This window comes from Macrosteles quadrilineatus, unplaced genomic scaffold, assembly GCF_028750875.1.
Source record: "Macrosteles quadrilineatus isolate MER2022 unplaced genomic scaffold, UCM_ALF_1.0 Scaffold_7__1_contigs__length_78375512, whole genome shotgun sequence".
In the NCBI taxonomy this organism is placed as follows: Eukaryota; Metazoa; Arthropoda; class Insecta; order Hemiptera; family Cicadellidae; genus Macrosteles; species Macrosteles quadrilineatus.
Genome location: NW_026542600.1, coordinates 18,965,609 through 18,978,107, shown reverse-complemented (window position 1 = coordinate 18,978,107; position 12,499 = coordinate 18,965,609). Strand labels below are relative to the sequence as shown.

The following is a 12,499-nucleotide window of genomic DNA, read 5'->3' as shown; positions in this document are numbered from 1 at the left end:
TAGTAAAAAGGTGCATTCATTAGTTTACAGGTTGCTTGTTTTGAAGTATTATTTTACTTCCTGCCAAGTTTTCCTCATAATTATCTGGTTCAAGGGATAAGATAAGAGATTTAACATTAGAAAGTTGGTAGAATATTTATCTGAGCATGAGGCAATATTATCTATTCTAACTCTGATCCAAAAAACCAAAAGCTAAATTATGGTTTGTGGTAAACTAACATAAACAATCTAATCATCAATGAAATCAAGTTTAGGATAGGTTATCAAGTCATGTTTCACAAAGGTTTAACTAACAGATTTTGAAATAACATCGACCATAACTAATATAACAAACATTAATGATTAAACCAAATTTACTTCCATAGTTTTTGTGGAAGCCTAAAATTAGTGTTGAAAAAAAGTGGTGTATGGTGAATAATGATGCTGGGTACTTATAGATGTCATGAATAGAGGCAGCTAATTAATAGTTATTTGTGCAACTAGTGAGCAAAGTGAGCAATTGCCTCACTCGAGAGAAATCCTTACTCACGAGCCGTAGGCGTATGAGGAATGGTTTCTCGAGTGAGGCAATTGCACTTTGCACTCGAGTTGCACATTATATTTTTCCTACAGTTACCATAAAACAAATAAATTGGTAAAGAAACGTAACATATTTTTACACAGAAGTGAACTTTTAATATGACATTTAATGATGCAACGATGCAACAGTACAACAGCTGACCACCTGATTTACAGCCAGTGCTGCCAACGTATTTCGCGCGCATACGACCTTGTCTGCACGTTACGCGCTCATTATTTCGTGCCTTCACGTTGCAAATCTGGAGTGAGACAAAGTAATTATAGTGAGACGATGTTAACATTGTCTCACTGATGAGTGAATTGGCCACTTTGCTTTCTCAAATCAGTGAGAGAATATGTACATTGTTAGGTAACTGTAGGAAAAAATAATATTTAGGACAGAAGTGTTTGTATTTTCAAGCATGGGTGCAAGTAGATCAATCTGATTTTTCTTATTATTGGCAACTTATAAACCTGGTTATTATTTAAGGACATTAGTGAAATGTCTAGATTGGTTTGGTATATTGCAAATATATTTATACTTCAAAGTTAAGTAGGACTTGTTTGCCCCGCAATGGTTGATGGGAATTTGGGAGTTGAATAGTTTGTATTTCATACAATTCTCTTTATTTCTAGAATCTAATGTACTTTACACTACTTATACATAGTAGATAATAGAGAAAAACAATTACAATATAATTAAATATGAAACTAAATTAAACTATAACTAAACAATGTTAGGGACACAAAAGCATTTTCAACACCAAATTGGGTAAATATCATCCAGTCCAGATTTGGTGATCTTTTTTTGAAATCTCAATTCAATAAATGAAAACGTATAGTCAGGTAATAAAATGTTTTGAGGTAAATTTTTGCACAGATGCTTACTTATCTACGTGTTGTGTGGAAATACATCAACGATTTTTGTGCTCTTCCTCATTTCATTCTATTAGTAATATCGGTCGCAGATAGGAACTCTTGAATGCATAGGGCCTAACTATTCAGTGGTAGATTTATAATTGAATCCCTCGTTTCTAGTTAAGCATTTAGGGAACCTGTCGATTATGTGATAAGAAAAAATTGTGTTTAGAAAGACTTTTTCTAATTTCAATTGTTTGTTGTAACATTATGACAGTATTATTTCATTGTGTACATCAATAAAAATAACTAATTAACAATTTACGGTTAAGGATGTAATATAGAGCACAAGGGCTTAAAAGTTCACCCATATAGAGTTGAGGGAAAAGAGGGAAGGCTACAGCAATTAAATAACTGGAAAAAATATTAAACTAAGCGATGGACAACATTTTTGATTTTATGAGAATTTATTCCTGGATGTTTCTTACAAATCACTAAATATTCCTTGCATGACTTGGTAGACGCTGCAAAAATATCTTACATAAGACTTGTTTCTTATGAATGGAGAGAGAATTTAGCTTTTCCTTTAAATATATTTCCCTTTGACTAGTAGGCCTACCTGTTGAAAACTATATTAGGCCTATATATTATCTGAGATCTGCCTTTCAAGAATGAAACGTCTTTCCTCTAATGTTTTTGAGCAAATAACTAACTGTACAATATTGATACCAGGGTCCGAACGCTATGAGTGGTGGTGGAGGTGGCAACCTAGGCATGACTCCGCAGATGAAGCCAGAACCTCCCATGCTACCAGGGTCTCCTGGCCCCAACATACTCCAGGGAGGGATGATGCCTTCCCTCAGTGAGTTCACTGACGACTCCATGGCTTTAGGAGCTCATCATTCCTTAGCTGGTAAGCTGTTATAGTTTTCAGAAATGTTTTGTGTAATGGACTTTTTAGAAATCACTGGTTTCTTTTTTTGCACTGAAATGGTACTAGTATGTCATGTAGAATCCAAACAAATTGGTCAAAAAATGTGTTACCTATTTGGATTATTTTGATGTTTAATCCGTGTCTTTGTGAGGCCAAGAAGCAAGTGTGAGCCGGTAACACAACACACTGCAAATCCAAGGCAGCGATGTTGTGGGTTTGTGTCCCATTGTCGCCATTAAACATTATCAGTATATCTAATTCTCGTCCTGCACTGGCTCACCCCGTGCTTTGCTTGATATTCCCACACACAGGGTCGAGGCTAATGTGGACAAGAAAATGCAAGGATGAAGGATCTAACCATTTTTTATTTATTTTTGTTTAACACCAAGAGATTTATTGTAAATCTTTCTCTGAGGGGGGAAATTGTTCTCTTCCATGCTTTTTTTTTGTGTTAAATGTGTGTAGGGCGAAATATACATAAAAGTACAATACAGTAGGCCTACTCATTCGTCCAAACAATTTTCAAATGCATTTAAACATTGACGTTTTTTACTATATGTATCTATTTCAGGAATATACTTAACTTAAGGCGTATTCGATTCATTTTCAAACTGGTCCTAATTGTTTCTTGTCTTTCTATTAAAAAAAATGCAGTGATAGGATGCAGAAACTTATTGAAAACGATTCATGTCTATTACAAATGTTCTAGGTCAAGATATATATGAGTGTAAATATTAGGCCTGCTGTTTGAATCGATCATGTTTTATCTTTGTACAAAAAGAAAAAAGTATGAAAATTCAAAATTGAGTTAAAATTATATATTCTCTATTACATCATTTGTCTAACAACGCCACAACGGAACTACGTAACTATCTCATGATTTTATAGGTGTGAAAGTGCCTGATGAGAACCTGACTCCACAGCAAAGACAGCACAGAGAAGAGCAGTTGGCGACACTAAGGAAGATGCAGCAGATGTTGTTTCCGGAGCATCACTCTCCCAGTAGTGGAGACCCCAGCAACCCTCAACCCTCGGATCTGGACCAGGTGACAGGCTTGACTGATACCCCAGACCTCATGATGAACCATAAAAACCAACCCGTTGTCAGTCAAGCCGACTGGCAGAAGATTCAGATGCAGTTTTATGACGGGAAGAAGAAGAATAATGGTTCGTCGAATCAGCCTAATGCGAATCATAATAACGGATCAAGAGGACAAGGACCTCCCCCTCCTTACCACCAAGTGACTCGGTCTGCTAGTGTGCCTGTCGGGGAAACTCCGGGTTCTCCGGCGAACAATACATCCAACCTCTCCCTCCCGTCCCCTCGTACCTGCAGCCCCACGGAGAACAAGGTCCCTGCCGTAGACTCGCCAGGTCCCCCCCGCTCCAACCCAGGCACCCCTGCCTCTACACACCTGTCACCCAAGAAGGAGAAGCCCAATGGAAACAACAGCGTCGTAGGAGAGTTCTCCCCCACTAGCAATATGTCCGCTCCTACGAGTCAGCAGTCTCCAGGTATGCAACTACTGTTAGTCTTAAAAATTTGTAGAAAGTTGAATTAAAGAAAATTTAATATCCGAAGGAAGGAGTATTAAATAGGATAGACTTTTTTTTACCTCTACAAAAAGTTTTTCAATACATGAATTGCAATGATAAAGTGGTCCTTTAAGCCACCAAAAAGATTCATAAGGGGTTTTAGGGAAAATTTAAAATTGCACCAAAAATAACATTTACTAACAGAACAGTAAAACTTTGGCTAATGGAAAGAAAGGGGACAAGGGCATTTAGGATAACCAATTTTTTTCAGTTAATCAATGGTTAGAATTGTATTTAAAGTTATTTTAACAACTTAAAAGCCTCATTGAACCTATTGCAAATAAATTGAACTCAATGCAAGCTGCAGCAGGGATTCGGCTCAAGTCAAATGCAGGTATAAGATCCATGTTATCGTCTGCTCCAATACATTCTGTTGTTTCCTGTACCATGTCCAGATTATGTGATGTGGAAAATGAAAAGGGACCTCTTGTCGGGAATTTTCGATTTTGAGTTATCCATGTATATATATATATTTTAATTCCTTATTAAATTCCAAATCTCTTGGTGCAAGTACACAACTTTTTTGTTAAAGTTATAGGACTTTGAAATTTTTTTAGGGAAAAGAGTCATTTTGATAAAAAAAAACTATTTAAAAATTTCAAAAACGCATAAAAACAGTTTTTTTTGTATTCAAGAAACGATTTTGGTACCTATAAAAAAAGCTTATAAGGTCCTCTTTGGGGGCAATACCAATTTTTGTCTTAACTCACAGTAGTTTTCATAAATAATTGTTTTATCCAAGCATGTCGAGAAAATCACATTTCAGAAAAGGGACCTCTTGTCGGCCCTATATTAGTTCACCATAACATAAAAAAGGTACCTCTTGTAGGGACTAATTAGTGAGATATTTTGTTCTCCCTAAACTGAACTTTTTTGTAGTTCTCTAAATTTCCGCTAGAATGCAGGACAATTGCTTTTTTGCACTGAAGTTTGTTTTTAAAAAGAATATGAGAAATGGGACCTCTTGTCGTTATGTCGAAATAATATTGATCGATAAGAAGTACCTTTTCTCAGACCATGTACAAAATTATTTATTTCGACCTTTTACATCTTTTTGATGATTTGCCTTTTACATCGATTCAATATTTTAACCGATACTGTCCTGTTCTATGTTAAATAAGGTATAACGATAAAAAAACAAATTTCGATATTTTCGACCTTAATCACCTGTATATTGGCTGTACTGAAAATTTTGCATCGCCGACAAGAGGTCTCTTTTAATTTTCCACATCACATATCATGGTCATATAGCTGAAGCTTGGAGTTGTCTGCTTGAACAAACTATCCACGTCATTGCAAACAATTCCTGTTGTCTAGCTGATTTTTCAATTAACTTAAATTTTTTTGATGGTTTGGTTTCGATTAGCTTAGGTTTCGGTCGTTGGCTCAGTTGGTAGCGTCGCGGACTTCGGACCCAAGGCAGCGATGTCGTGGGTTCGTATCATGGTCACTGCCGCAAACATTTTATCATTACAGTTCACCATCGTACTGTACGGGCGCATCCCTTGCTTTGCTGGATACGTTCCACGCACAGATCTGTAGTCTATGTGGACGGTCAAATGCAAGGTTAAAAGAGGCTACCAACCTCAAAAAAAGAGAGTTCCAGTATACACTTTTTGATCAGAATTTCTAGCAGGAATGATAATTTAGTATCTTTAAATTTGCAAATGTGTATGTGTACACAGTTGAAGTATTGTATTTGAACAGTTTTGAAATATAATTTTTAATTTCCAGTGGACAGTTTGTTCTGCCGATCGCTGCAATCATTAGCGCAACAAAAGCAGCCTTCGTCTAACTCCACTCCTACATCGAAGGAGCCCAATCTGATGCCGGTGCCTTCCCCTCAGCAGATTCAATACCTAAACACCTTTGAAGGCCAGGAATTGACCATCCAGAAACAACCTAATACCAGCCTCAAGGAAACTAACATTATGTCACCATCGTAAGTTGATTTATCTTTTCTGAGTGGTAATATTAATCATTTCCTCATTTTAGCAAATTTCCCTATAGGGAAGTAGCTATTACCGTAGGTCTCATGGTAAGACTTGAGCCCGGGACCGATTTACTTTTTTAAATTTTGTTTTGATGTCCCCAGAGGCAAAAAACACAATTCGTTCAAATTTTTGTATATGCATATACAGGGTGTTTTTAAAAGAATGCCGGGATTTTAAACGGTCGTTGCTCGGGGACTATTCAAGATAATTAAACGATTAAAACGTCAAATTAAAGGGAAAAGAATACAGTTTTTTTCTCATTTGTCATACAATTCGGAATGATTTAATAAGATTCAGATTTTCATCAATCTTATATGAGCGTAAAACTGGTAAAGTCTGTATGCTTAGGGTGATCGGCGGGTTTATCTGATGTCTTAACTGAACCCTTTTCAGCACAAAGACTCTTATCTTTTATAGAGAACATCATAAAGTGACCAATTTAGGTTTGTTAAACTGAAGACTTCGTCGGGCAATCGATGTTTTCGGGCTTCTGATGCAGAATTGTTGGATTTCTTCGACTATGTCATCGCTTGTTTTTAGCCGGCCAGTGTCTTTTCAAAACACTTCGTTCACGAAACTCATTAAACCAGCTTCAAGTTTCTTTATCATCAAGTAGATTTAAATTTAGTTTAATTTAGCAATGGATATAAACTTTGCGAACTACAGATTACAATCTGTGCCTTCTGTTGTGCCATAAACGTCGTACTGGCGACTGGCGTCAGGCATTTGAGTTACTATAGCGACCTATCACCCCACACCTGTTTTACGTATGCCAAGGTCAAAGTTTTCTCCCTTACTAAACGGGAAACAAAACTTAGTCATGTTAGCTTCAATTCGACGTATAAAACGTTTAGTTGCCTTGAATAGTATCCAAGCAATTACCATTTAAAATCCCGGCATTCTTTTAAAAACACCCTGTATATATGACTAGCAGAGTACCCATCCTTCGTACGGGGTTGGCATATAAGTATAAAATGCTTATTGCACTTATACTCAAGCTTTGCGTTTGCAATGGGGGAGGACACATTTTGACAAAATTTGCTTCTTTAAATTTACGGTATACTATAGTATTACACATCTACCATAGCTATAATGTTCCACCACTTCACCTACACTTAATAGAAGAAAATAAATTATTAAAAATTCTCTAAATATAAAAAATTATTAGCCTAATTAAATTCAAAACATAAACATAACTGTAAACAATCCTACTTTGACAGTTCTCATTGCATATCACAGGTTTTTGTTGCTGCTTAGTTAAAATTCACTGTTTTCATAAATGCAAAAAAGAATTATAGTGCTGCACCCTGTTGGTAAATCTTATAACTTTTAATGCTTTTGCATATCATAGAACCAATGTTTTTAGTTTAAACAGCTGACAATTTTTTTTAATTCCCTTTAAATATGAATACTCATAAGGTTGACATGGGGAACTACAGAGCCACTGGGGCGGAGCCCAAAAGGATTTTTGAGATAAGAATATGCCTATATGTTAATCGGGAATGTAAGCTATCATCATGCCAAATTTCAGCCCAATCCGTCAAGTAGTTTATGCGTGATTGAACTTCAAACAAACAAACACACAAACTTTCACATTTATAATATTAGCAAGATATATATTTGTATGTATATATATGATGGGATCGAGGTTTTATGGGGAGTTTTATGTAGGGTAAAAAATTGTTTTTCTCATTTTTATCCATCAAAACACAAAATTTCCCAATTTTTTCTCTTGACCAATTTAAAGAGTTTAAAAAAATAAATAAATTTATTGAAGTGTTTTTGTGTTGTTATTGGTTACGTAGAAAATTCAAAAAATTTTAAATTTAAAATTCCCATGTTCTTATGGAGAATATTGTAAAATGTTGTAGTTTGCTTGTTTTTTGATATATTTTGATCAATCTTGGCAAATTTATTTATTTAATACTAAGCTATTAATATTTTCTTCTAAAAACACACTTTAGCCTCCCTTCAGCAGAAAACCTAGGTACTCGACTCGTTTAACATAATGTTATTTGAATAGATTTAATTGTATATCAATTCAGGCTTGCAAATGGAAATTTTGTTTAATCTGCAGGTTTGCTGCAGCGGGGGTATTATTCTTCTGTAATAGCAACTGTTAAGATACTTCTCATTTGTACATTGTACATTTAAATGAACATTTTAATAGTACTATATAATCCAAAAACTTAATTCCTCAGTTCAACCTTTAATGGAAAAAATCCTGTTTTGTTCAAAAACAAATTGAAATTATTATTGACATTCTGTATTTGTAATTGGAAAACAAAGCTATTGGCTATTGTTAACAACTATGCTACCCTCATTAGGCCTAATCTAGGTTGGATACATACATTGGTTGCCCAACGCTCACTAAATTATTGCTTTATCTCCTGCTGAACCTTTTACTAAATGCTCTTGCCATATGAGAAGTTTAAGAAGTGTCTATACAGATTTTATAAGTCAAAAAAGGTTTTCTTCTTCATACTTTTTTAGCCAGGCATAGTTTGGATGCAAAAAGTAACATGCCTTAAGTTCAGATATGTCTTGGGATATTAACAAACTGTGGGTTTTGATGGGGTGAAGCAAATTACATAACAGTTGCCAGTAAAGTAGATAACTATAGGTCATACTCATACTAGTAATATGTGTTTTTATGGTAATAATTTGAGTTTATTGGCATGACGATTGAGTACCATACTTGGGTGCATGCCCAAGAAGGGGGTTCTTAATCGGATATTAGCCTGGCTTGGCTGGTACCCTTACATCTTATCACTTGGTGATATAAGTGATCATGATCTCATGATAATTGTAACCACCCTTATCAAATAATACCCGATCCATTGCTCAAACTTTACTTGGTCATTGAAAGTAAAATATACTAATTCTATATACACAGTGTTAATTTTCATTTTTCTTGTGTAAGAACCCCGACAACCAAACCAATTCCATGCTTCCCCGTGCTTTCCCATTTAGGTAAACCTGATATGCTCACAAGTAATCTTAATTTTGAAATAAAAATTTAAATATGAATACTTTTGAATTGAGAATGAAAATAGTTAATCCTGTCTACAGGTTGCCTCAAAAAAGTGTTGAAGGTGTGCTGGCAGGATCCAACACCGAGATGAACACTAAAGTATCTGGCAGGTCTACGCCTTTGACTCCTGTCTCCATGGAGTTGGGAGTATCGAGATACACAGGGACTCCAGGGGAGTTCACGACGAGTCCTCAGCCTGCTGGAGACAAGCCTGGGTCTAGACCCACACCCTCGGATCAGAGGTTCTGTCCTAGTCCAGGACAACTCCAAGACTCCATAGCAACCTCAAGGTTCAACATGATATCCTCTTCTCCTGTCATATCCAATAGTTTCATGCAGCAACAACAACCCAAACAAGGCCCCGGTACTGGTCCTGGCCCCGGTCCTCATTTCATGGACATTCCCTCACCGAACAAGAACTGCGGCGTGGAACCTATAAAAGATCCCGGTGGAAACTATCCCTGTATCGGGCCAGATAATATTCCTTTGAATCCAAATGGAATGACGAGGATATCTGTCGGCAACAACAATAAAGTTTCTCATTTTGATCCAATTACATCACTGGCACAAATGAGCCAACAACTCACGAACAATGTCGGTAGTTCACCTGTCAACCAATCAGGAGGAATGATTGGACCTTCGCCAGGAATGCATCCGGGTATGATGCCCTTCAATCACAGTGGTCCGGGCAATATGCATATGATGCCAATGAATGAAATGAACGTCTGCTCGGGACCTGGGCAAGAAATGGGTAACCCGGGAGTGGGCGTTAGAATCAATAACCCTCAAATGGGTACACATCCTCATTCGTTCAGTCCTGGTGCGGTAGGTAACGGAGGAGGAGTAGGGGTGGGAGTCGGACGGATGCCGTGTCCGTCTGTCTCTCCCAAACCCAACATGATGCAAGGAGGGTACAACGGACCTAGAATGGTTCCTCGACCTCCAGTACCCAATTCCTACAATGGTGCTAATATCCAAGTAAAACCTAGCGCCCCTAACACGATACAGTACCTTCCCACACGACCTCAACCCGGCTCTGCAGGGCCCCGTGGACCTCCTAGCCTCGAGTTTCTGCAGCGCTTTTCAAACCCCCTCTCCAATCTAGAAGCCAAGGTTCCGACTCATAATCTACAATATTTCCCCAACAATTTCCAGCAGAACAATTCACCCAGCGGAGATATCTTGGGTAACATGAACTGTGGAGGTATGGGCCAAGGACCTGGGAACGTGATGCGTGGGCCTCTGAGAGGAGGCTCTGGTGGTATGATGAGAGTCGGAGTCCCTAACATGGGGCCCAACATGGGTGGGTTTGGAGGAAATGAGCAGATGTTCCCCAATCCTGGAGGATCTAGCTGTCAAATGTTTGTGCCTAATTCAAAAGGATCTCCTCTAGGTATGGGTGGAATGGCTCCTGATGCCAGTCAACCTCTACCCCCCTCCATGGGCCAAGCTAACAACTTCAAAAACTCGTCATTCATCGGTCCTACTACAGCTGACCCTAACTACGCTCAACAGTTTCACAATTTCCAACAGCAACTGTACGCCACAAACACGAGAAGTCAGCTTGGCAATCAGGCGATGGGAGCGAACCAACAGTTTTTTGTTCCCAAATGAACATTAACGTAGTTTGGATTGAAACGGATAGTGTACATAGCTAGATTACTTATGACGCTTACTTGTGAGACAATTTTTGTAATGTACATTTAAAATTAAAACTAACTTTTAAAACGAGACTATATTTTTAAGGTTTTAAATCGAAAATAGATGTATTTTGCTAAGTCTTCGGGTTTAGTTGTGCGAATTACTACGTTAATAGATTGAGCTCAACGTGCAACAGTTTAACTAGAATAATAATTTTATCAATCAGACATATTTCAAAAAAGTTTTATGTAATGGCCAAATCATATTTGATCTGTTTATCATTGTGTTGTTTGAACTTTGAAGATGATTTTATTTTAATTTAATTTTAAATACATGTGTTTTATTGTTGTAATATTGTCTTTTGTGTTTAATTTATTTATGGTTTTAATCCTTGTCATAATTTACAAAGCCCTCATTGGCTCAAAACCCAAATTAGCTGTTAAGACATATCAATTGGCATTATTAACATTGCGGCAAGTTGATTTTGTCAATATTTACATGTTTTTTTTTCTATTGTCTAATTTCTGTGATAGGTAGTTTTTATTGTTGTTATCATATATGCAAAACATAATTTTACAGTTTCACATTTGTTTGTAATATTATAGAATATTTAGTCTCTTTTAAACTGTATTTAACCTTATTTAAAGAGTATAATTTAAACCTTGTTATCTAATAGTTCAATCAATTTTAACAGATTATATATTTTAATACTGTTTTATTTAATTGCTTCTCAAACAAAGTATGTCAATCCAAGATCTAAAACTTTCTACTGCATGTGAAATTACCTGATTTTGTAGGTAAATCAATAAGTTTTGTCCTGAACAACTCTTTTATAAACAAATAATACATTTTAAACTTGAAATTCAAGCACTGTTTATACATAATATATTTGTTGTATCAATTTGAAAAGCAGTCTGAATTGTTTGGCAGAATGATACTTACATAATATTTAGTACAAAAAACTTGAGGCTTTTTTTACATAATGTATTTTGTATGTATAACATCAAATTTCTGTTTACATAATTAATTTTAAGGTTAACTTTACGTTTTTAATATAGAATTTATTTTTAGGCTTATGTTATTGTTTTATAATGTGAGTTTTTTGTTTCTCACTTTTAACTCTCATAATGTAAGTTCAAATTTTAATTTGTATTTGAATTTTATTGAGATTCAATAAGTTTTGTATATAAAGCAAACTATTATTCTTTGCTGAAAATTTTTTTTAAAGATTTTAAAATAGTTGTTATTTTTAAAATAACATTTAAGAAGCTGCATGCAGCTATCCTTTAAGTCAACTTAGTTGGCGTTTTTTAATAGGTTAAAAACAAAGCTCTTCAAAATTTTTTAGCTGCCTGTAAATTAGTGAAAATGGGCCTGGCTAGATACATTTTCCAAACACTTTTACAAATACATGTAACATTTGAACAATATTTTTTCGTACATTTATATTTTTTTATTTATTTTAAAATTTATTTGTTTAATTGATTCTTATTTGAAATATATTTTAGCAGATCGTTAAAAGTGAAATGTAATTATTTTACCCCTGAATACGCAAAAATAAAGATTTTGTTGTCAAAAGTAAACAAATGATAGTTTCTATTATTGGAAATGTACTGCAGTAAGTATTGAAGAACAAAATTATGTCTTACTTTTAAGTTATTTTATCATGTACACTTTTTTATTGTTTTTTCTTTATTAGTAAATATTTTTTTTCCAGAAGTGAGTTTTTGAGCGTTATTGTAAAACCACTCATCAGAGTTCATTAATTCATATGCAAAACTAATTTCTTATAAGTAATTTTTTTTGTAATTGAAACTCACAGGGGCTTCCTGCTAAACAATGTTATGCAAATTTAACTTAGTAATGGAACATACATTACTTGTG

At 35.5% G+C, this 12,499-nt stretch overlaps 1 protein-coding gene across 3 annotated transcripts in view; it reads left to right on the top strand.

Moving 5' to 3' along the window:
- The window catches only part of LOC128998053 (protein BCL9 homolog), a 30,228-nt gene extending 18,510 nt beyond the window's left edge, over positions 1-11,718 (top strand). Inside the window, exons 6-9 of one of the 3 annotated variants that reach the window (XM_054424014.1) lie at positions 2,149-2,329; positions 3,239-3,865; positions 5,681-5,888; positions 9,013-11,718. In XM_054424014.1, coding sequence (XP_054279989.1) covers positions 2,149-2,329; positions 3,239-3,865; positions 5,681-5,888; positions 9,013-10,588 — 2,592 coding nt within the window. In that variant the 3' untranslated portion in view covers positions 10,589-11,718. The remainder of the gene's footprint in view (positions 1-2,148; positions 2,330-3,238; positions 3,866-5,680; positions 5,889-9,012) is intronic. The other 2 variants (XM_054424012.1, XM_054424013.1) reach the window with 2 other exon arrangements.
- The last annotated feature ends 781 nt before the right edge of the window (positions 11,719-12,499 follow it).